The sequence below is a fragment of the Theropithecus gelada genome, chromosome 20 (assembly GCF_003255815.1).
Source record: "Theropithecus gelada isolate Dixy chromosome 20, Tgel_1.0, whole genome shotgun sequence".
Taxonomy (NCBI): domain Eukaryota; kingdom Metazoa; phylum Chordata; class Mammalia; order Primates; family Cercopithecidae; genus Theropithecus; species Theropithecus gelada.
In genome coordinates this window covers 51,392,699-51,416,608 of record NC_037688.1, presented here as the reverse complement: position 1 = coordinate 51,416,608, position 23,910 = coordinate 51,392,699, and the positions used below count along the sequence as shown (strand labels likewise).

At 53.3% G+C, this 23,910-nt stretch overlaps 2 protein-coding genes across 2 annotated transcripts in view; one reads left to right on the top strand and one right to left on the bottom strand.

Annotated features, from left to right (window-relative positions):
* The window catches only part of IFT140 (intraflagellar transport 140), a 105,936-nt gene extending 102,916 nt beyond the window's left edge, over positions 1 to 3,020 (bottom strand). Inside the window, exons 1-2 of the mRNA XM_025369803.1 lie at positions 2,875 to 3,020; positions 1,886 to 2,075 (exon numbers count right to left, since the gene is read on the bottom strand). The gene's annotated coding sequence lies outside the window, so the exon portion shown is untranslated. The remainder of the gene's footprint in view (positions 1 to 1,885; positions 2,076 to 2,874) is intronic.
* Positions 3,021 to 5,532: 2,512 nt separating this feature from the next.
* Positions 5,533 to 23,910, top strand: part of CRAMP1 (cramped chromatin regulator homolog 1) — a 67,219-nt gene continuing 48,841 nt past the window's right edge. The window contains exons 1-3 of the mRNA XM_025371146.1: positions 5,533 to 5,878; positions 16,966 to 17,159; positions 23,487 to 23,640. Of these exons, the coding sequence (XP_025226931.1) occupies positions 5,533 to 5,878; positions 16,966 to 17,159; positions 23,487 to 23,640 (694 nt within the window). The remainder of the gene's footprint in view (positions 5,879 to 16,965; positions 17,160 to 23,486; positions 23,641 to 23,910) is intronic.

Here is a 23,910-nt window from a genome sequence, read left to right as displayed (position 1 = left end):
GTAGCCTTGAACTCCTGGGCTCAAGTGATCCTCCTGCCTCAGTCTCCCAAGTAGCTGGAATTGCCTCTTAAAATGAGTTTTGGCCGGGCGCAGTGACTCACACCTGTAATGCCAGCACTTTGGGAGGCTGAGGTGGGTGGATCACGAGGTCAGAAGATTGAGACCATCCTGGACAACATGGTGAAACCTCGTCTCTACTAAAAAATACAAAAATTAGCTGAGTGTGGTGGTGCCTGCCTATAATCCCACCTACTCAGGAGGCTGAGGCACAAGAATCGCTTGAATCCAGGAGGCAGAGGTTGCAGTGAGCCAAGATCTCACCACTGCACTCCAGCCTGGGCAACAGAGCGAAACTCGGTTTTGGAAAAAAAAAAAAAGAGTTTTAACATGTTGCAGCCAGCCAAGGTTACAAATCCTGGGGTATGGGAAATTAGTATCTAACAAGTTTACTCCGTGAAAATATTTCTCTGAAAAATGAGTGATACGTTAGTACAACACTCTGTACTAACTATGAAGGCAAATGGTCCTAATTACTTTCTTTCCCGCCTGGGGTTTTTCAAGGTTCCCGCCCGGCTTTGGGTAAGGGAGTTCTCAGGGCTTGATGGCTTTGCCTTTGTCCTGTGCTTCTTGCCCAGTGTCCCCACACAACGCTGGGCTTCTCCGTGGCTGCACTTAGACTTTACTGTAAATGTGAGTTTCGCTGCTCACACACTGCCCCCCATATTATCTTTCCCAGAGAGCCGGAGGCACCCAGTATTCCCAGCTTCTCAGAACAGTGCCTTGCACAGAACAGGCCCTGCGCGGATGAAGCTGCGTATTAGCAAGGAGAGAGATTCTTCCTGTTGTGTTATTAATATAAGAAACGGGTTGCAGGCCTGACTGAATGAGTTCCATTTTTACACAATGCATTAATATAATTCTTCATAGTTCCTTTCACCTGCATTTTAACAAGTTCCCAAAATGAGTATTATCAGCATAATTTATAAAAGTTGACACGACGAGGAGAGATGGCTACCAATAAAATAGTTACGTACTTGATGACAATCTGCAATAGCGTTAGCTCAGAAACAAGTACCCTTCCTTTCCTTGAAACAAAGTCCCAGTCTCCGGAACATACAACTGGGAGATGTATCAACTTTGGGGAACCAAAGAAAAACTGTATTTATTCTAACTGATGTACTCCTCTCACTTTTAGGCGTCCAGCGTCTCCAGAGCCTCTACAAGTGCCTCCATTAAATCAGCTTTTGGAAAGAATCTGTTAAGCCCATTCAGCTAAGCGGCACGGGGTCACAGGGCTTTGAGTAACCTTCCTCCTCTGTGACGCCGAGTAGGGAACCCCTGGACGGGGCTCCACGGTGGACTCTCAGGGGCAGGCACCCGGGACCACCCTACAAAGCCTCGCTCTCCAGGCCACAATCCAGAGCCTCCGGTCTGCGCAGGGTCCTCGTTGCATCCAGCGGACGGTATCGAGAAGCCACGCGCTGGCGGTTTGATGCAACGCGACCCTCAGAGCCGACCCAGCGTGTGACCAAGCATAGAATGTTTTTTTTTTTTTGCTCCTCTCGTTAGTCCCGCTTCATCTGGGGTATGTGATGGCGCCGCCCACCTCCCCACCCCGCCCATTCCAAAGGGACTCTCCCAGCGACCGGAATCAGCCGCGATTCGAGGCCGTGCGGGGGCGACCTGGACCCCGCGCCAAGCCCGCCCCGGCCTCGATGGGACCCTCGATGGGACCCGCGAGGGGCCGCGGGGACTCGGCGGCGACGGGATCGTGGGAGGAGACAGGAGGGTCCCGACGCCCGCCACCGGTCAGATCCTCGGCCCCAAACCCCCGCCTGGCTCCTAAGGACCTGGGTCGGCCGCCCTAGCCCTTGAGGCCACTCACCTCTGCCAGGCCGCTGAGCCGCCGCGCGTTGCCGGGACAACGGCGCGCCAGGAACGCGGAAATAGCCGAAGGTGAGCGAGGCGGCCCCGAGGACGCCCGAAACGCCCCGAGCGGCCGGAAAGAGCCGAAGGCGATCGGGCACGCACGTGCGGCTCCGAGGTCTGAGCGCCGGGGGCCGGGTTATTCCGTTCTGCAAGACAGAAGCCGGACGAGCTTTTTTTAGGAGAGACGGCGGCGCAGGGCGGGCGTCCGGGTCCCCTTCGTGTTGAGGGCGCGCTGTCACAGCCCCAGTCGACCGCGGCATCCTCCCCTCCTGGGCGTGTTCCCCTCCCGTGCATCCCGAGGCGGGCCCTTTCCAGCGCCGGGCGGTCTCAGCCCAGGCCTTCGCTGGGCTCCGCTTTTCTAGTCTGGGAGTGGAGGGCGTGGGTCAGGCGTTTCTGGGAAAGTCGATGCGCTCGGCAGTGTCCTGAGCTGTTGGGTGACTGAGCGCCTGTGTCCATTGCCGGGCCCCGGACTCCACAGAACCGAGCAAGGCAGGGAGCGCCCCCCAGAAAGCAGCTGGCGGCCGGGCGCGGGGCTCGCGCCTGGGCTTCCAGCGCTTGGGAGGCCGGGGCGGGCGGATCGTTGGAGCCCAGGAGTTCGAGACCAGCCTGGGCAACATGGCGAGATTCCGTCTCTAAAAAATTACAAAAATTAGCCTGGTGCGGTGGCGCCTGTAGTCTCAGCTACAGGAGGCTGAGGGAGAAGCATCGCCTGAGCCCCGGGAGGCGGAGCTTGCAGTGAGCCGAGATCGCGCCACTGCAGTCCAGCCTGGGCGACAGAGCGAGACTACGTCTCAAAAAAAAAAAAAAAGAAAAAAACACACTAGAATTTGAAAAACACCCCTCTGCTTTGTTGCTATGAAGAAAATGACCAAGTGCCCAGCACCGCTCGGCCACGCTAACGTAGCGCAGAAGCACACACCCCACTCAGGAAAGGGTGCGCGAAACTGCCTCGGACGCGCTTCCACACTTCTCCTCAGAACTCAGGTTCGCGCCCGATTCCACACTGCGAGCTACCACGGCGTTTTCTTCTCATGCATCCGTCAACACGGCTGCGGCCAATCACAGCACGGGCCCTGGCCTATTGGCTGCCTGTCCACCAATCCGAAGAGACGCACAGTCCGCAAGGTCGCGAGACTGGCGTCACAACAGTACTCGCGCCGTGGGCTCGCCCCCTACGCCCACCGGGCGAGCGCGCCCGCCCAGACCTAGCCAATGGGGGCGCCGTTTTGCGGAGACGCGCCCGAAGAAACCTTGGGCGTGCTCGCCCCCGCGCTCGTCGCCTCGCCCCGCGCGCCCGCGCGCCCCGGCCCCGCCCCCGCGCGCAGTCCGTGCGGCCCCCACCGGCCGCCGTAGCCGGAACTGCTGTTGAACGCGGCGGGCCGGCTTTGCTAGGCTGAGCTGCGGCGGTATCGGCGCCCGCAGCCCCCTCTACCGCGCGCCGGCCCGGGGAAGGGACGTGCCGGGGCTAGCGCCGCTCGGCCAGTCGCTCCCAAGGCGGACGACCAGCCAGGCGTCGCCGCCTCACTGCAGCCGGCGCTCGGGGGCCGGGGCTGCCCGGCCCGGCTGGTTCTGCGGGCACCCGGGGAGGCCCCGGGAAGCCAGGCTGCCGTCCGGCGTTGATGAAAAAGGTGACCAAAGCTGGGCGCTGGGGTTGTCATGGCGAGGCCGGGCCAGGGGGTCCTTTGGGGCGGCGCGGGAGAGCGCGGGGGAGGCGTCGCTTCCACAGCGCGCGGTACAGCCTGAACCGGCCTCGGGGCGAGGAGGCTTCTGCGTCCCCATCGCGAGACGCGCGCCGGTGCGGAGCGGGACGGGGCTCGAGGAGACTGCGCCTCCGAGAACGGTCCAGTCTGGTTGGAGGTTCTCGCGAAAAGGAGGCCATCCCCGTGCTCGTTGGCCTTAGGGTAAAATCGGGACGGCGTCGGTCCTTTCGGCGGCGAAGAGCGCGTGCCCGTGCTCGGTCGGCGTCTTGGGAGTGGAGCCCGGCCAGCGGGCGAGTTCACTCTGGGGGCCCAGCTGGTTTTGCCTGGGTCGCGCGTGGCCTGCGGGCGGACAGGTCCCTGGGCAGCGGGGTTCTCTGGAGCCCGAGAAGAGGTCTTTGGGGGTTTGGGCTTCTTGAGTAGAAAGGGGTGGGCTGAGGAGGAAGAGTGGGAAGTCCTGTGCCACGAAGTGCCTTCAGTTGGGGTGTTTGTCGTGGGTGGTTTTGTTCTTTGGCAGAGTTTTTACAAACTAGCGTGAACTCAAGGGATTCGCTAGACCAATTCCCACAGGAGAAAACGGCCACGGATCCTTGCGTGATCTGCACCTCAGGGTGGGGGCATCAGTGCGACTTTGAAGCCATTTCCCCATCTCTGGGAAAGAGAGGTCCTCGCCCGCGTCCCTGTATTTCGTGGTTAGTGGTGGTGCCTCGATCGTGTGTTCCTTGGAAGTGGAAATGCCCCCGTTCTCATCAGCTGTGTTGAACGCAGGGTCAGTATCTGCTGAGGCATCTTCAGCCTTTTTGCTTCCTCACACGTGCCCGTCCCGGACTGTTTCTGGGCTGAAGCGGTTGGTGTGTACCTGATTCTCTGAGTTTATTTTTGAATGGCTCCGCTTTCTGGGCTGCAGCATTTTTAGTCACTGCATTTTGTTGTTGACATTTTACGGGGCAGTGGGTAGCAAAGTTAATGTAATAATTTTATTAATTGCTGCCAAGAGTTTTCACACCCATGTCTTCTACCGCTTCTTGCACTTGGACCCGGACATAACTGGGCTGTCAGTTTCCCGGGTGGTTCCAACCTGTTCCATGCAACAGGCTCCTTTGTTGCAAAAGCATTTTTGACTGGTACATCCTCGCAGCAGCTCACATCTCCCACCCTGGGAAGAAGATTCCCGGAGACCCGGAGCTGATTATTCTTTACGTGTGTTTTAAAATAAGCAGGCGGGCCGGCGGCATTGGGCCACCATGGAGTTCCCCGTGCGGGCAGGCGAGCCCGCGCTTCTCCCGTCCCAGGGTGGATCCGGCCTCCTCCGCCCTCCTCTAGGGCCAACCCTGGGGACCAGCGCGCGGGGCAGGTGCGCGGGGCCCGGGAGCCCCGCGCCTTTCGGGGGGCGGGGAGGGGGTGGGACGAGGGGCTAGGGCTGGGGCTGCGGTCCGGCCGGCCGAGGCGGCGCAGGGAGCGAGGCCGGCGCTTAGGGCCAGGCCATGAGCCGCGGCCCCGCCGGGTAGGTGACTGCGGGCGGCGCGGCGGCCCGGACCCGCAGCCGTGCCCGGACTCGCGCCCGCTCCGGGGGTCCCATAGCCCCAAGAGCCGGGGCCGGGGCCGGGCAGGGTCCGCCGAGCTGTCGCGCCCTCCCGCCGCCGGCCTGGGCGTCTGGACGCGGGCCTCGGCCAGGGGGCGTCCGGGGAGGCCCGGCAGGGTCCCGGGCCGGTGGGCAGAGCCGGGGGCGGCGGCGTGGGGGCGGCAGGGGCCGCGGCGGGCTCGGGCGGGCTCGGGCGGGCCGGGCCGAGCCGCCGAGAGGGGATTTGGAACAAACAACGGCGGCCATGTTGAGAGCGCGTCGGGGCCGCTAAACTTCCCGGCCTGCGCCCGCCTCACCGGCCGCCTCCCCTCTCCCGGCCGCAGGATGACAGTGAAGTTGGGCGACGGCGGCAGCGGGGAGGACGGGCTCAAGAAGCTGGGCAAGCGGGCGGCCGATGAGGAGTCCCTGGAAGGAGAAGGGGCCGGCGGCGCAGACGCGGCCGAGGAGAGCAGCGGCACAAAGAGGGACGAGAAGACCCCCCGGGCCGGCGCCGACGGCGCCCCCGCGCCCCCCGGCGCGCCGCAGGCGTCTTCCCCGCCGCACGGCAGCCCCCAGGACCAGCACCACTTCCTCCGGTCCAGCGTGCGGCCGCAGAGCAAGAGGCCCAGGAAGGACCCTCCGAGCGCCCTGGGGAGCGGCAACGCCGGTGGCTCGGGGCCCCGCGGAAAAGGTAGGGCGACCCATCACCTTGGGAGACCCCAGCCCCTCTCCGGGGTGTGCCGCGGGGGAGAGGAACCCATCGCCCCAGCCGGGCTCCACCCTAGCTCACCCATCCCGCGGCCTGCACTGAGGCCCTCACTTTGGGTGGCACTTATCAGGCATGTGTCCCCTCTCTCCTTCGAAGAGGCTGCGACTTTCTGTATTTAAACTCTTTGAAGAGGCAGTGAATATCCTTTCTTGGGGGGAGTGAAGATATCCCTTAAAGCTGTTTCCTTCCCAAAGGATCACTGATGGTTTTCTATGGTTGTCTGTTTCAAACAGCGGACAATATTTGGGAAAGGGGAAGAGAAAAAAGTACCTGCTGTGTCTCTTTCCCAGACATCAGGCGGTGGCAATGCACCAAAGGAGCAGGCTTTTGAAACTCATTGGGGGAAGATGGGTAAGAAGCGGAGAAAGGATCATTGGGGTCTGACTTGGACTCACTGTCCTCTCCTTCAAGAGCTCCTGGCTTGAAAGTAGGAAGGGCATAGAGATGGGGCCCTTTGAGTTGCAACTGGAGTTTACTTCTGTGCCAAAGAAAGGAAAGAGTGATGAAAACGATGGACGTGAACAAGCAACAGTTTGTAGTGTTCGCCCTTGTATTCTGAGGTGATGGCGAATGTTGCTACTTAGCTGGGGTCTCTACCAAGATAGTAAGAAAACGACGTGTTAGTTTTGTTCTCCATGTGCCAGTACTTCATTGTTGTCTGCTTTTGTTTTTATTTCAGCCTTGTGCTTTTTCCTTACACAGGTGAATGGCTCTTTGATTCCTTTTGTTTCCGACCACATGTGCAGCACTTTGTATAAATAGCAAATATAACATCAACTTCCAGTGAGTTTCACGTGAAAAAAAAATCTTTCACTTCCTTCCTTGGGAAATGTTCGTTTAAATTCCGTGAATGGTCCTGGTAGTTTTGGAAAGGAAATATATTAGGAACTAATGGAGAACCTGCTTTGGAGAGGTGTGCCAAGTGTGTTCCATTGAGCCCACTTCTCCTGCCTCATTCTCAACCAAAGAAGGCTGGCCTCCGGAATCATGGCCTTACACATTGGTAAACAATTCTGACATAAGTATACTTATTTAGAGATGTAAATATAAGGTAACTTAGCACGTTGCAGAATTTAAAACTTGCCTCATATAAATTTATTTTGGTGTGAAAGTTGCTGATCAATTTGGCAAACATGAGTGGCTTTGCTTGTTACTAGTTTTTTATTGCTAGTTACAGGTATGTCTAAGCTCACGTAAGCTCCATGGTTCCTTCAAAGGTTTGTTGTTCATGGTTCAGAAGCCCTGGACCTCGAGTCCAGCCGGCATTCGTCCCCCATGCCCTGGTCTCCAACCTTGCTCTGCCCCTTCACCCTCTTGGAGATGCTTCTCTGTCGGGTGTGCTCACCTGTGAGACAAGGAACGAGAGCAGCTGCTTCAGCCCCTTGAAGTGCAGCTGCTAAAATGAAATGGCGCGTTGGTGTGAAAGCACTCTCAGACGTGTCCGTGGCTACTAGTATGAATAAGTGAAGTGCTGCTAAGACGTTAGTGATCAGGTAGAGTTTTGGCAGTTGGGATGAGGGGAGGCTTGCTTTTGTTTGTATGGTTGAGAGTGGCTTGCTAAAGTGCAGAACGTTTCCTGAGCTTGGCTCACGCTCAGGTCGCTGGCACTTCTTGCTCTGCTTCTTGTCCCGTTGTGTGGCTTAGAGAAGCGTGGGACTTTTCATTATGTTTTAATATTAATAAGATGCAAATTTATTAGAATTTGTTCTCCTCCTGACATATCCGTTATCCCACTTTAGCAAGCAAATAATCTCTTTTTTTTTTTTTTTGAGATGGAGTCTCGCTCTGTGGCCCAGGCTGGAGTACAGATACGTGATCTCAGCTCACTGCAAGCTCCGCCTCCTGGGTTCATAACATTCTTCTGTCTCAGCCTCCCAAGTAGCCGGGACTACAGGCGCCCACCAGCATGCCTGGCCAATTTTTTTTTTTTTTTTTTGGTACTTTTAGTTGAGACGGGGTTTCACTGTGATAGCCAGGATGGTCTCGAGCTCCTGACCTCATGATCCGCCCGCCTGGGCCTCCCAAAGTGCTGGGATTACGGGCATGAGCCACTGCACCTGGCCACAAGCAAATATATCTTTTTTTTTTTTTTTTTTGAGGCAGAGTCTCGCTCTGTCGCCCAGGCTGGAGCGCAGTGGCCGGATCTCAGCTCACTGCAAGTTCCGCCTCCCGGGTTTACGCCGTTCTCCTCCTGCCTCAGCCTCCCCAGTAGCTTGGACTACAGGGGCCCGCCACCTCGCCCGGCTAGTTTTTTGTATTTTTTAGTAGAGATGGGGTTTCACCGTGTTAGCCAGGATGGTCTTGATCTCCTGACTTTGTGATCCGCCGGTCTTGGCCTCCCAAAGTGCTGAGATTACAGGCTTGAGCCACTGCGCCCGGCCGCAAATATATCTTTAAGCAAATAATAAACTAAGCTGTAATGGTGGCTTTTGGGAGAGGAGTAGGAAGTGGGTCTCCTTTGCATCTCAGAACTTCTTGGCCGCTGTCTGCCTCGGAGCTTCCCAGGAAGGAAGGCTGCCTGTCCGCTGCTCTCTGCTTTCAGGTTCCTCGGTGCCTTGGGAGGCACCTCACTGCCCAGGACAGCCTCTGACACCAGTCTTTGGAGAGACCTCTGCTCAGTCGTCACTTCCATTACCCGTCAGAAAAGAAGGCCGGGTGGTGGCAGTTGCCACGCAACACTCTTTAGCTCACCTTCAGAGCAATGCTCAGGGGAGAATCCTCTTACATTCTGGAGAAATCTGCATCTGGAGTGGTGAGCATCTTTCAGTGAGGAAACGATCAATACTTCATTTTTCAATTTTTCACTTGGAAATGATGTAACTTCGATTATGCCTAAGGAATACATAGCTCAATCACTGGCAGTTCCTTTGGTTGATTACTTACTGCCCTTGCCAGTTTCAATCTCTGGGCCGGAGACTCTCACAGTGAATCTGGAAGAAAGGACTTGTGGAGTAAAGGAAAGTCTCTCCTTGCTTGACTTCTGTGCATGCGAGTGTGTTTTCTTTCTCTGTAAGAAGAGACTGTTTATTGGCTCCAATGCAAAATGCTTTTTTTTCTAGTACAATTTCAAATTTAAATTTTTTTGCGTTGATAAAGGGTTGGTAGCTGTGATTTAGTGCCTGTGTGCCAGGCATCTTGCATCTCTGTAATTTCGCTTTTAGATGAGTGCAGAACCTGAAGTAGATTGTTTAAGTCACGTGCTCAACCTAAGCAGAAGGTAAGCTGCAGGCCAGAAATCCCAAAACAGACATTCCTTCAGCTCTACTACACCATCCACATGACTCTGGGACGCACGGGAGATTTTGGCTCAGAGCCGCAGAAATCATCTGAAAGACGTCGGTCACAAGACAGGGTCCTCATACCTTTCCCTGTTTGGCCAGTTCGTGGTCCGGCTGGCCCTGGGCAAACTGGTCCATCTTTGGGATAAAATAAACACCTGCCTCCGAATTGCTTGAACCCGGGAGGCGGAGGTTGCAGTCAGCCGAGATTGCGCTGTTGCACTCCAGCCTGGGCAGCAAGGGCGAGCCTCCGTCTCAAAATGAATAATAAATAAAAATAAAAATAAACACCTGCCTTAAGCCATAAGGTGTTTAACAGGCACCTGGTGTTTCTGCCATGAAAAATGCATGCAGCTTCAAGATTACAGGACTGCAGGAGGAGGCTGCACAGGCTGGCGGGGTAAGGGGCCTACCTGTGGGGTGAGTAGAAGTCCAGGAATGCTGGTGCTCCTCTGGGGCAGATGGGATGAGAGAACACTGGGGGTGGGGACAGAGAGCCTCTGCTTATTTTAGCCCCCCTCACTCACTCCGAAGAACTGCAGTTCCATCATGGATGGGGAAATGCACCATCTCCAAAATAGGGTAGTGTAGTCTGAAGTGACAGTCATTTGTGTGTAGGAATCGGTAAACAACTGTGCACAATTTGCTCTTTATATTTTGTATAATCTGTGTACTGATTGTAGTTTCTAGATATTTCAAAAAGATGTCTTATAAAAGATTGTACTTGTAGTCCCAGCTGCTCAGGAGTATGAGGTGGGAGGATCACCTGAGGCTGCTAGTTGGAGACTACAGTGAGCTGTGGACATTGCACTCCAGCCTGGGTGACACAGCAAGACCCTCTTTCAAAACCAAAACAAAACTAAAAAAGATAAAGTAGGTAAGGCAACATTTAAACATTGGTTTGAAGGCTGAGCTGCTTTTCAAATACCTATATACTTTTGATATTAAAACTAGTTTCTGTGGTGTCTGTTGTTGTGAAGTTGTCTAATGAAGTAGACTTTTCGATTTTCATTTTTGTGTTTTATTTTGGGTTGTATAAGGATATCGAGATAACAGGGAGATGCTTCCAGATATCTAAATCAGAAATGTGAAAATTAACATTGTTGTATAAAGTGGTGTGTAGAAGCTCTTTGTCACATTGGTAACAGCAGCGGGGTTTTGGTTTTTGTTTTTGTTTTGTTTTTGAGACGGAGTCTCATTCTGTCGCCTGGGCTTGAGTACAATTGTGCGAGCTCGACTCACTGCAATCTCCGCCTCCCAGGTTCAAGCAATTCTCCTGTCTCAGTGTCCTGAGGAGCTGGGACTGCAGGTGCACGCTGCTACGCCGGGCTAATTTTTTGTATTTTAGTAGAGACGGGGTTTCACTGTGTTGCCCAGGCTGGTCTCGAACTCCTGAGCTCAGGCAATCCGCCCGCCTTGGCCTCCCGGAGTGCTGGGATTTCAGGCGTGAGCCACCGCGCCTGGCACAGCAGCATTTTTAACACTAAAGAACCGCATTAGAGACGCGGAAAAGATGAGACATTCCAGGAGTTTGCGGTTTCGTTGGGATATCGTGAAATATTTACAGGATACAATTAGAAATCTTCTGGTGTTTGATGAAGAGGGCATACGCTTTTATAGAAACAGTGGAGTTATAGTTGTGTTTCTCTCAAATATTTGTGGAAGGGGAGAATCTTCAAGGAGACGGTGCTGGTCGGAGCTTGCAGGAGGACGCTGAGCTTTGCAGGCATTGAGGGTGGGAGTCCCGGCAGAGAGGGGGACGGTGTGAGTGACTCCCAGGGGGTGTTGTGGAGACCATCAGGTTTCAGGTCAGCTTCAGAACCTGAAAGAGAACATCTCAGAGTCGGGCGACCCTGACCAGGGCTCTTGCAGGCACGCCTGGAGTGTGGACCAGATCTTTAGATTGATGGGATAATGTGAGGTCGGGAGGGGTCCCCGTTTGCTCACTGACTGCCTGTCGTATAGGATGGAGTGACAGCACTGCGTATGCATGACGATAGGGCGGGTAGGGGAGGCTCAGGACTCATCTGAGATGACACCTTGCCTGCAACTTGGCTTGCTTGAAGGATCCTGCCGTGTGACCTTGGTGGAGATGGTGTCCACAAAGCCTTCAGCCACAACTCCAGCTCCAAGACCGGAGCTGCCGGCACCAGCATCTGATGCAATGCCCTGTGTTAGGAGAGGCACAGAATGCCTCAGGAGACTTGGAGGTGGATGCGTCGGACCTCTGCAGTTTCTGCGCCATCCTTGGCCTCCTGGGAAGGGTCCCTGCACTCTTATGCTGCAGACGTAGGCTGTGAGGACGTGTCCCTGTGCTGGGGTTGGGGTGTGGTCCAGTCTGGAGATGCCCTTCCACGAGCGGGTGTCGCCAGTGCCTTTCTAGCTGAGAATGAGTGAAGCTTGGGGGAGATGTGTGTGTTCGCTGCAGTCCCCTCACCTCCAGACCAGTCACTGACTTCCTCGCAGTTAGTGGGTCTTCTGTCACTCTTGATTTTACTGTTCCTAACCCTCGGAAGGAAGTTCACCAAACCACAGAAAGAGTGCTCCAGGACAGTGAATTGATGTTAGAGATGACGACAGGGTGTCACTGGGCTTTTGCGTCTGACCTCTGACGTCCAGAGACAGACATCTTCCAAAGGCCCAGCTCTGGCTGTCTATTAGCCGCGTGCCTTTGGGCAAGTCATTTAATTCTCGCCTTTTCCAGACTGAGGGAGGGACTTTGAGGTCGGTGTCCCCCGCACCACGACCCTGATCCTCCAGCTCTGTGACAGGACAGTGTGTGCTGCTTGGTTTTCAGAGCTGTTCTGATGGCACGGCATGGGAAACGCCTGGATTTCGAGTGAGAAGGTTGCCGGGTTCTTGCTGACTACTGACTTTGGGGCTTTTAAAGCCTCAGTTTCCCCGTTTCATTTTTTTTTAAATGACATATTGCTATTAATAATTTGTGAAAGTTTCCCCATTTGTAAGATGGAGATAGCTACACATTGCGAGGACAGGACATTGCAAGGACAGGAAGAAGCAGGGCATTTGAATGCATTTTAAAGGCGTCATTTAAATGCAGGTTCTGTTACTTCCAGGCCTGCTGGGCACTGAGCAGCTGTGTGGCTTTGTGGGTGACCTACTCAGCCCGTGCCTCAGCTTCCCCAGTTGAAAGATATGGATAATTGTTCTTTTTAAGGTGATATGAAGGGGTAAAGGTGGTGGCATTCCAGGCCAACCTAGGACATGTGATGGGGAAGAGGACGTGTTGCAAAGAGCAGGTGGTAGGGCCTGTCTGGAGCTAGGTAGAGGGGTCAGCAGCTGGGAGAGTGCACTGGGGCCACATGGCTGTGTCCTCACTGCACACACTGCACAGCAGGCTTCGGCAGGTGCTGGGGTTTGGGAGCCCCGAGAAGAGGCTGTTGAAATTGTCTACTTGGGCAGCACAGAGCTGGCTTGAGAAGTACGCCGTGCAGATGGGAAGGGGAAATTAGGTAGCAGTGTGGCCTCTGGAGAACTGTGGCACTGACGTGGACTAAACAGGAAGGCGGGTTCCGTTTGGGATAACCTGGGTCCCAGCAGCCTGGGATGTGCTGTCTGGGGCTGCCCAGGGGCAGAGGGAGCATGGGGAGGCCCTTTATCTGGGCTCCATGGGACCCTGTGCTGTCACTGAGCACTTGCCATGTGTGAGGCCTGGGACCAGGCCTGGGCGTGGGAGAGTCCCACACGGCTCTTGCTTTCAAAGAGCACACTGTTGGGGATCCTGCTTTTGCACCCCACTTCCTGCAGGCTTCTCGATGGTTCTCCTCGTTGTGCAGACCATGCTCAGCCTCTGTGGTCTCAACAACAGTCACAGATGGACCTGGCTTTGGCCTTCTGCTTTTCGCTGGGTGTCCTGCACCCAGAGAAGCCCACCTAGTTTTGTTTACATCGTTTTCTCTTTCCATGTCTTGCCTTTCTCCTCTCATTTTTCTTGTTGCTTCTCTGTCTTCTCCTTCAGTCATCACCTTTTGTTTTCATCTGAATTTCTCTGAGCTGAGGGTGGCCTTGCCCAAGTTGCCGTTGTTGTATTCCACCAGGTGTCTCTGGTCTCACTTTCTATTTTCATTTCGCTTGAGCTGTAGTCACTGAGTGAGCCGAGGTCAAGCAGTGAAGCCGCTTCTGCATCTGAAATTTTAGGGGTAAACCAGAGGCCACCGTCCATTTCTGCTTTGACGTCTATGATTCTTTTTTAAAAAGCATTCCAAGTTTAGGCTGGGCGCAGTGGCCCATGCCTGTAACCCTAGCACTTTGGGAGGCCAGGGCCGGTGGATTGTCTGAGCTCAGGAGTTCGTGATCAACCTGAGCAACACGGTGAAACCCCATCTCTACTAAAATACAAAAAATTAGCCAGGTGTGGTGGTGTGTGCCCATAATCTCGGCTACTTGAGAGGCTAAGGTGCCAGAATTGACTGCCTGGGAGGCAGAGGTTGCAGTAAGCCAAGATTGAACCACTGCACTCCAGCCTGGGTGACAGAGCAAGACTCCTTGTCCAACAACAACCAAAAAAGCATTCCAAGTCTAGAATAATGTACTTGGGGCGATTTGCTTTCTTGTCGTGTTTTTTGGGAGTTTTTTGTCTGTTTTGTTTTGTAGAGACAAGGTCTCCCTGTGTGGCCCAGGCTGGTCTTGAACTCATGGACTTAAGCAGTCTTCCTGCCTCAGCCATCCAAGTAGCTGGGACTACAGGTGTGTGCCACCACGCCTGGCAATCTGCTTTGTTTTTTTGAGACAATCTGTGCCACCCAGGCTGGAGTACAGTGGCTCGATCTCGGCTCATTGCAACCTCTGCCTCCCGATTTCAAGTGATTCTTCTGTCTCAGCCTCCGGAGTAGCTGGGACTACAGGTGCACGCCACCACACGGGGCTAATTTTGTATATTTAGTAGAGACGGGGTTTCACCATATTGGCCAGGCTGATCTCAAATTCCTGACCTCAAGTGATCCGCCGGCCTCGGCCTCCCAAAGTAGCTGGGATTATAGGCGCCCACCACCACGCCCAGTTAATTTTTGTGTTTTTAGTAGAGACAGGGTTTCACCATGTTGTCCAGCCTTGTCTTGAACTCCCAACCTCAGGCCTGCCTTCTTTTCTGGATGTACATCTTGCTTTACTTTTCTCTACTGAGAATGTGTCATTTTTAAAACATCAGAAGGAAAGGGTGAGCACCTCGCACCTGCCTCGGGCTGCTGGGAGGTGGCCTGCTCCTCTGAGGAATGGGTGCTGTTTTACCAGCCTCGTCAGAGCTGCCTTTACTGTTGTGCCTTCTTTTCACCTCTTCTGTGTGCCTTTGCCTCCTCTCTACCTCTGAGAACCCGTCCAGCTCAGACACTCCATTCTGTTAGTGTTTACTGTTTCACTCTCCTTGTCTTGGATCACCAGTGCTGTGATCCAGTAAGATTTAGCAAGACATCTGGATTATGGAATTTTAGGAAATTTACGTCTGTTACTTTTTCAAATATACCTAATGTCAACATGGGCTGGCAAAAATAAACCTGATATGTAATGGCAGAGCCGGTTAGCAAGTTGTGGTCTTGGAAAAATATAGTTTGGCGAGTGTTTCTTAGGAACCTGAAAATGGCTCTGCAAGCCTTTGTTGTGGGTGGTGCAGAGGTGGACAGGCAGTCCTTGCAGAAGTGACTCCACGTGAGGAATCCACGCTCCTGTACTGAAGAGTCATGTTTCCAATGGCATCTGAACCTGTCCATCATCTGCGAAAGCCCCAGGTTCTGGGGAAGCACCAGGTTGATTAAGTCCAGGTTTGGTGAGAAATGAGCAGGTCCAGATAACATGTCAGGCGTTTGATTAACCTAGTTTGTAGCGCAGAGCGTTTGCATACCTGAGTTTTGTTTCTGTTGTCTGTGCAGGATGGGAATGGAGCAGCCGGAAAGCTGGCTGGGCGGAACACGCTTGGAACGCATTGTTTATTCCACGCCAGCGGGCTGTGAATACTGGACATTCAGGTGCAGCACCGTCTGGTAGCTCTCTCTGCAATGATGGCCGCATGCGGACATTGACTACCAGAAATGGGGCTGGCGTGACTGAGAGGCTGAGGTTTTTTTCTCTTTTAAGCTCTTTTTTTGTTGTTTTTATCCTGAGTTTCACTCTGTCGCCCAGGCTGGTGTGCAGTGGTGCGATCTCTGCTCACTGCAACCTCCGCCTCCAAATTTGAAGACAGACCACCACTGGGTGAGGCACTGAGCCTCCAGCCTGCATGTGGCTGTCCAGGCACGGCCCACTTCTGGGTGGACCCACAAGCGGATCTGGACGGAAGAGCCTGTGGTTATCTCCTTAGGAAAGCATTTTTACAATAATCTACATTTGCTTGGCTTTTGCATTTTTTTTTTTTTTTTTTGGAGACAGGGTCTCGCTCTGCCATCCAGGCTGGAGCACAGTGGTGCAGTCTTGGTCTGCTGCAACCTCCACTACCTGGGTTCAAGCAATTCTCCTGCCTCAGCCTCCCAAGTAGCTAGGACTATAGACGCACCACCACACTTGGCTAATTTTTTTTTTTTTTTTGAAGACACAGTCTTGCTGTGGTCTCGATCTCTTGACCTCGTAATCCACCCACCTCAGCGTCCTACAGTGCTGGGATGACAGGCGTGAGCTACTGCACCTGGCCACGCCTGGCTAATTTTTATATTTTTAGTGGAAATGGGGTTTCATCATGCTGGGGATGCTGGTCTCGAACTTTTGACCTCGAGTGATCCACCCACCTTAGCCTCCCAAAGTGCTGGGATTACAGGAGTGAGCCACCGCGCCCAGCTGGCTTTTGATTTTTAAACGTTTTTGTTTCAGAGTTTGAAGGTTTCCCAACTTTTTGTGGTCCTGCAGTTCCATATAAAGAGAACCCTGGTTATCACAGGGATACCCTGACAGTTCCCGCTCCCAGTGTGAGGAGGAACTGAGATGGGTGGGAGGAGTGTGTCAGGCCATGAAAAGTTTTCATCTGCGGTCTTTGACTCCTGCCACATCTCTGCCCGCGGTCTCGGCGGAGCCTGGCCGGGGTTCTCAGTTCACAGCTGGGGATTGAAACCTCCTTGGGGTCGTCTTGGGCTTTTCCCTCCTTGTCTGGTCTCAGAGGACTCGGCATGAGATTGGGGACTGATGTTGTAGTAGGATTTGCAAGGTTACCAGGTCATTCTGAGAACAGTACATTTTGTTGGTGGGTATTGATTGAGGATAAGGAGTTTTAAGACTAAAGATTCTTAGGCATTAAATGGTTCATATTCCGAAGCACTGATTTAATCTAAAAGAAGGTGGTGGTGTACACGTTTAAATGTTTTCTTGAGCTTGAATCTCAACCTACTTTTTTGAAAAGATAGTAAGAATATTTCAGCCAAAACCTCATTTGCAAAAGAAACATGCACGAAATGTGACGTGAGGCTTCATTTTGCAGATGGAAGAGATCTCTGTCTGCACTGTGGACAGTGTGTCTTAAGCTGCAGTGTCGTGCTGGTACATGGTTTCACATAGAATCGTGCTCCTTTTCTAACTGTAAAAGCATTTGAGGGTCATTTGGCCAGGTAAAGATCTTGGCAGTCCTGAGCAGCCTCGCTGGCGCCGTGGGTCCTGGGTGCTGCCTGCCAGTGTCCTCAGTTGAGGAGTGTGGAGTGGGACTTCAGGGCAGTGGGCCCTTCCCTCCCTCTGGCCCTCTGTCCTGCCCGGCCCGCCAGCTTTCGGGAACAGATCACTGTACGGTGCTTTCTCTCCAAGGAGCTGAAGGTGGTGGATCATCGTCTGGAAATGTGTCTGGGGTTGCCCCTGCGGCCCCTGCAGGGGGCTCGCGCTCCTCCTCCCGGAACTTAGGGTCTTCTGGTGGCGAGAAGGAAGAAGGCAAAAAGGTCCGGCGGCAGTGGGAGTCGTGGAGCACAGAGGACAAGAACACCTTCTTCGAGGGGCTGTACGAGGTGAGTAGGCTGTAGAGGCACGGCCAGGCAGCCTGGGCATCCCTCTCAGAGCCCTGCCCTCCGCTCCCCATGCTTCCTCTCTGCTGTTAGATTCTAGAACGCAGGTTCTTGGGGGACCCCTGCAGTGGCTGAGGCTGGTGTGGGCTCCAGGCCCTGCCCACTGACCTTGGCCATTTTATCTCCTCACTGAGATTTTAGAAGCTATTACTGGTGAGGTGTCTGTGAGGAGGTGTTTTTGTGTGTTTCCTTCATTTCCTTTTGGATATTCTCACCGCTTGTCTCTCAGAGATGTTCTTGACTGAAGGCCCTCTTGTCTCAGGGCCTTCCCTTTGTGCTGAGTGGGCTGATTTAGGAGGGATGGCCTCTGAGGGGAGGCACAAGGGAGTGTTTGCCTCGGGGGCCAGCGTAGCTGAGAAACCTCACGAGATGTTGCCGCTGACTTGAGACAAAATGGAAAGTCCTAAAAATGGAGAGAAGTCACTCTCTGACCCCACTGCCCAGTGAATGCCCGTGCTCCCTGCTGGCCAGTTTCACCCGCATTATTGTTTTTTAAATCCTTGTAATTATTGTGAGCATACTTTTTAATTACCATTGCTTGCATTATTCATGGTGTTTCATAGTTCTTTTGCTCTGTATTTTTTTTAACGCCTGTAAATGTTCTCCTTGCCTGTGTGCTCACTGTTTGCTTTTGTAAAAACATCGTGTTGGGGCACAGCCATGGCCAGGGTGGATGTACTGTCTGCGGCTGCTGCCACCGCAGTGCAGAGTTGAAGAGCTACACCGGACAGGGTGGCCCTCGAGGCCCTGGCCAGCCACTGCTCTGCTTGGCCATTCCTGTGTGGTTAAGGACGACTGAGATCCTTCCAGATTCTGTTGTTGCAAGTGACTCTGTGGTAAACATCTGTGTGCACGTTTCATACTTTAGACTGCTTCTTTGGCATACAATATTAGAAGTAGGTTCATGATCAGTGAGCCTTGTCCTTTTTTGGGGGAGATGGAGTCTCGCTCCGTTGCCCAGGCTGGAGTGCAGCGATATGATCTTGGCTCACTGCAACTTCTACCTCCTGGGTTCAACCAATTCTCCTGCCTCAGCCTCCTGAGTAACTGGGACTACAGGCACAGGCCACCATGCCCGCTAATTTTTTGTATTTTAGTAGAGATGGGGTTTCACCTTGTTGCCCAGGCTGGTCTCAAACTCCTGAGCTTAGGCAGTCTGCCTAGTTTGGCCTCCCAGGAGCCTTATTCTTTTAGTAGCTAATTAATTGGAGTGATGGAGAAGTCTTGTCAAGCCTGGGAACCAGAATGCTCAAGAAAGAAATGGAGGCTCTGGAATGAGGTGTTTAGAGAGGCATTAGAAAAGGAGACACCCATAAACGTGGGCGTGAGACTTGACTACGGTGCATGCCGTGGCCAGGGTCGCTCCCGCTCTGGGCTTCAGGTTAGGTTCTGTCCACGCCAGGTGGACCCGACTGCTGTGACAGTGTGGCTTGACTCTGATTGTCCGAAGAGTAGTGTGCATGAGTCCCGTTTCAGTAGGTATGAAGTCATTTAAACACATTCGTGTGTTCCTTTTCTTCCCTTTGAGGGTTCTAGAGTACAGCAAGGAGGCTGTTTTTGTATAGATTCTAGCCCCAAATCGTGCCTTTAAGCTGTTTGTTGGTCTTGGAGGACCTGCGATTCCTGGAGTATTTTCAGAATCAGCAACCATTGCTGATTCTTGCCTGAAACAATTACTCCTGTGGCGTGGCCTTTCCTCCTTGGCAAGACTGTAGCCTCTGTAAGAAGGTCTGGGTGCCCGGGAGCAGGAGATGTGGTTGTCCATTAAAAGCAGCAGAGGAGGCCGGGCGTGGTGGCTCAAGTCTGTAATCCCAGCACTTTGGGAGGCCAAGACAGGCGGATCACGAGGTCAGGAGATCGAGACCATCCTGGCTAACACGGTGAAACCCCATCTCTACTAAAAAATACGAAAAACTAGCCGGGCAAGGTCGCGGGCGCCTGTAGTCCCAGCTACTCGGGAGGCTGAGGCAGGAGAATGGCGTGAACCCGGGAGGTGGAGCTTGCAGTGAGCTGAGATCCGGCCACTGCACTCCAGCCTGGGCGACAGAGCGAGACTCCGTCTCAAAAAAAAAAAAAAAAAATAGCAGAGGAGGAGTTCCTTGTTAATGACCCCCGTTTACCTTTATTCAAGCAGTTTAGTTCGTTTGCTTCCCATTGGGTTAAGGTGCTCATTAGAGTTTTTCTGTCGGGCAGATGCTTTTTGAGGAGTTCTGAAGTCCTGAATTAGTAATAATAATTAATAATTGGCTCTTCTGATCATGTAATGCTTTCTGCTATGGGTTCTCTGTATCTGAGTATGTATGTGAGAAAGAGCGAGGGCAAGAGAGAGGACCGTGTTTGTTTTTTGTTTTTTGTTTTTTTTTGAGACAGAGTTTTGTTTTTGTTGCTCAGGCTGGAGTGCAGTGGCGTAATCTCGGCTCACTGCAACCTCTGCCTCCCGGGTTAAAGTGATTCTCTTGCCTCAGCCTCCCGAGTAGCTGGGATCATAGGCACCTGCCACCACGCCCAGCTAATTTTCGTATTTTTAGTAGAGACCGAGTTTCACCATGTTGGTCAGGCTGGTCTTGAACTCCTGACCTCAGGTGATCCGCCCACCTCAGCCTCCTAAAGTGCTGGGATTACAGGCATGAGCCACTGCATGTGGCCTAACACGTTTTATTTCTGCATTGTGAGTCTCATCAAAACAATGTGGGCCTCTGGTGGGGTCTTGATGTATGGCTGACTGGCCAGTGGCAGGTGTGACTGAACCCTGGAGCTGTGGGGTGACGGTGGCTGGGCACAGGCCTCTGCTCTGAGAAGTGCGGCTCCTGCCATGCTGTCATGGCCACTGCTGCCTTTTTGATGCCTCCCTGGGAGGGGTGCAGCTAGGCTGGCTGGGGCCCGACTGGATGCAGGGACCCCACGGCCGTCACTGGGCCTCAGTTGGTCACTCCTGATCATGGAGTGAATTCTCTCCTGCTTCAGCTGCTCCTCAGGCGAGAGTGGTGCCCCTGCCCACCCTACTTTGGGCAGTGCTGGGCATGCTCAGATTGGCGCCTGTCCAGTTACAGCCCGTCCAGACTTCTCCCTGTGGCAGGGAGGGCATTCACCTGTGGCAGGGCACTGGCCTCCTTCCTCTGAATACCCTTCCATTTCTGTGGCAGGTCTGCACAGACCCAGCCCGGACTTCATTTCATGTTCCTGTTCCTGCTTATATCCGTCCATCGTCCGTGCTTGTTTTTGCCATACAGTTCTTGATTTCCTACGTGACAGCCACACAGGCAGCGTCCTGTGCTTCCTTCTCACTGTCTGCACAATGACTGCGGCCTCTGCTCTGGCCTCTGTGCTTCGTGGTGCTCCCCTTCTCTGTCCCCACCTACGCCTTCACCGTCTGTGCACAGGCAGCCGGGGGCATCCTCAGCCTGTTACCATCTCCACAGCTCTGTGGACACTGCAGATGTCTCTTCACCCCAGACAGCTTCCTCAGACTTTCAGCCCTGCCTGTCTTTTGTTCTCATTGCTGTTAGCATCTATGTATCTGGTTCCTGACTCAGGACAGAGCAGTCTTGTCACACTGAGAATAAGAAAAAGTCTGGTGGGGCTTGCTGCCTTGGAGACACACGGCAGGCGCAACACAGATGCCCTGGGACTTTAGGAGGCCGCAGAGGTTAAGAACAGGCGAGCAGGAGGCCTGGAACCCGGGTTCTCAGGGAACCTCTGAGTAGACGACCCTGCAGTGACATGCAGAAGCCATCAAGTTGCTTCATCATGGTTCTCGCCAAGGCCCAGGGAGTGTGGGGAGGGCTGGGCCTGCCTGGACCCTGCAGGAAAGCCCTTCATGCTGCTTCGCCTCTTTATGCTTTACCTGCCATTCCTTTTGAAAACAATGAATAAGTTTTACTTTTTCTAAAGTTTTTAATTTTTCATTTCATTTTTGCACCCAGACTGAGGTGCCAGCCTTCCAGGCCCACCCTCCAGCCCACAGCAGCTTCTGTCTTCACCTCTTCCAGCCTGTGTTGCTGGGAGTTACAGATCCTAAAATGTGTCAATGTGTCAAGCACAGTGCCGCCTCCCCCCTCCGGCCCCTCCAGCTCACCTCACGCTCCCCCAGTTGCCAAGAGTCTTCTGAGATGGACAGGGTTGGGGGCCAGCCCCTGCCAGTCCCCAGGTTCCCATTTCCCTGAGGATCCCACTCCCCAGTTACTACCCCTTAATCAGCATGTTTTTTGTTTTTAATTTAAAAAAACATCTTTTTTTGAGAGTCAGTCTTGCTTTGTCACCTAGGCTGGAGTGCAGGGGTGCCATAGCTCACTACAACCTTGACCTCCTGGGCTCAAGTGATGATCCTCCCGCCTCGGCCTCCCAAGTAGCTAGGACTACAGGCATGTGCCACCATGCCTGGCTTAATTTTTAAGTTTCTTGTGGAGATGGGGTTTCACTATGTTGCCCAAACTGGTCTCAAACTGCTGGGCTCAAGCAATTCTCTCGCCTCAGCCTCCCAAAGTGCTGGGATTACAGGCACAAGCCACTACCTGGCTCCCTTAACTTTTCATTTTGAAACATTTCAGACTTTTAAAAAGTTGCAAAAACAGCACAAAGCAGTTCCCTTCCACCCTGCCTCCACAGCGTTAGGGCGGCCGCAGTGAGGATATGAGCACAGACACGGCCCTCCCTGCTCCTTTGCAGGCGGGATTCAGAGTAACTAGGGTCCCACTCAGGTCCAGCCTGGCCAGAACGCTGCACCATACTCGGCTGCCCAAACTCCTCTGTCTCCTGTAACCTGGGACAGCTCCTGGGTTTTTGTTTTTTGTTTGCATGGTTTTTTTTTTTTTTGTCTTTGATGACCTCAACACTTGTGGAGACTCACAGCGTGTTGGTTTGTAGAATGTCCCTTGTGTCAGTTTGGGTTGATCTGCCGTTTCCTCATGATTCCGTGTTACACATTTCTATCAAGAATTCCACAACAGTGATACTGTGTCCCTCTTGGCGCATCCAGTTGGTGGCCCATTGTGTTCTTTCTGTCTCCGTCCCAGTGGTGTTTGCCGTGGTCGCTGCTGTCAGGTGGCCTCCGCCAGGTCTCACCATGGCTGGGTTGGCTTTGAGGCTGTGTAAATACCGTGTTTCTCATCATTCTTTGCTCCCACTGATTTCAGTGGCCATCGCTGGCTTTCCCCCGAAGCAGTTGTTACTGTGGTGTTTGCTCACGGTGAGGACCTTCTGTTTCCTTTATTCTTTCTGCGTTTGCTGAGTGGGAGTCCTGTGCCCAGAAGAGCCCTGTCTTCTCCCCCACATGTGTAGTTACTCTGTTACCTGCACCGTGTAGACTGGCAGATGCTGGCTTTCTTCTGGGGGTCATGATCCGTCATGCCATTGTTGGCTTTCTCACTTCGTTGGTACCCCATTTGGCCACTGGGAGCCTCGTGCTGGCTCCCATGTCCTCTTCTCACGTCCCCATCGCCTACCAGTGTATTCTCATGTGCTGGTGCCGTCAGGCATTGCAGACTCAGTGGCTGCTCACTGCTGTTTCTCCTGGGAGCCCAGCTTCCCTTTGCAAAGTGGTATTTAGAAACCAAGGCCTGGGCGCTGAGAGTGCTGGTTGCTGCGGAGCCCTGCCAGTGCTTAGGAGCTTGGCTTTGATGACATGATCAGACACTCGGTTCTCTATGGCAGTGCCTGAAGCAGCACTGAGGTGAGGCTGTTCTGTGGAACACAAGTTCTTTTCTGAAAGTCTAAGTCACACGCAGCTTTTGCACAGAAGTATTTAAAGAAGGGTTGGCCTCCAGGTATAATCAGTATATTCTGTGCAGTTCACTTACTAAATGTTCACGTTTGCTGTCCTTGTTTGAATATGGAATATTTTTTGTCGGATTAAAGCAGTGAGGATGTTTCCGATATGTTCTTTAAGATGCCGTAATGACTACGTTGCTTCTCTTCCAGAGCTTTTCTTCATGGAGGTGTCTCATTTCATGGTCTCTGAAGAACTCTAGCCATTAAGCCATTTGTCCAAGTGATGAGCTTTATGTTTCTCCTGTCTAGGGTGCTTGCCTCTTTGGTATCCCTGTGCTCTGATCCTTCTGTTCCTGGTCCCATTGCTCCTTTATCCTGATTAAAACCTAAGGTTCTAGGGAATCGAAGTTGAAGTTCATACACAGATAAGAGCTGGGAAGGGCAGCTTGTTCGTCCACAGCCTGCCTCCTTTCTCCTTTCCTGGAACCTTGGAAAGGGTCCAGCTCGCACAGAAAGCTACATTGTTTTAACCCCTCTACATTTATCATGGAATTTATTTTCCAGCATGGGAAAGACTTTGAAGCGATTCAGAACAACATTGCGCTGAAGTACAAGAAGAAAGGCAAGCCAGCCAGCATGGTGAAGAACAAGGAGCAGGTCCGCCACTTCTACTACCGCACCTGGCACAAGATCACCAAGTACATCGACTTTGACCACGGTGAGTGCGCCGCGGGCCAGGCTCGGGGGTGCCCACAGGCAGGGCCAGCTTCTGCTCAGAGCGCAGCTTCCAGCAAGCCGGCCGGACCTGCTTTCTGGCATTTTCTCACCAGCCACTCGGCGTGGGGCTCCTTGCCTTGCAGAGCTTTGACTGATCATGTGCCGTCTAAGTCAAACCAAGTTGTCAGCAAGTGGCATCCTGTGCTCCAGGGTTCTTACCACTGCTTTTCTGAGCTATGTTCTGTGGGTTTCCAGTGGCTCTGAGTGTGTG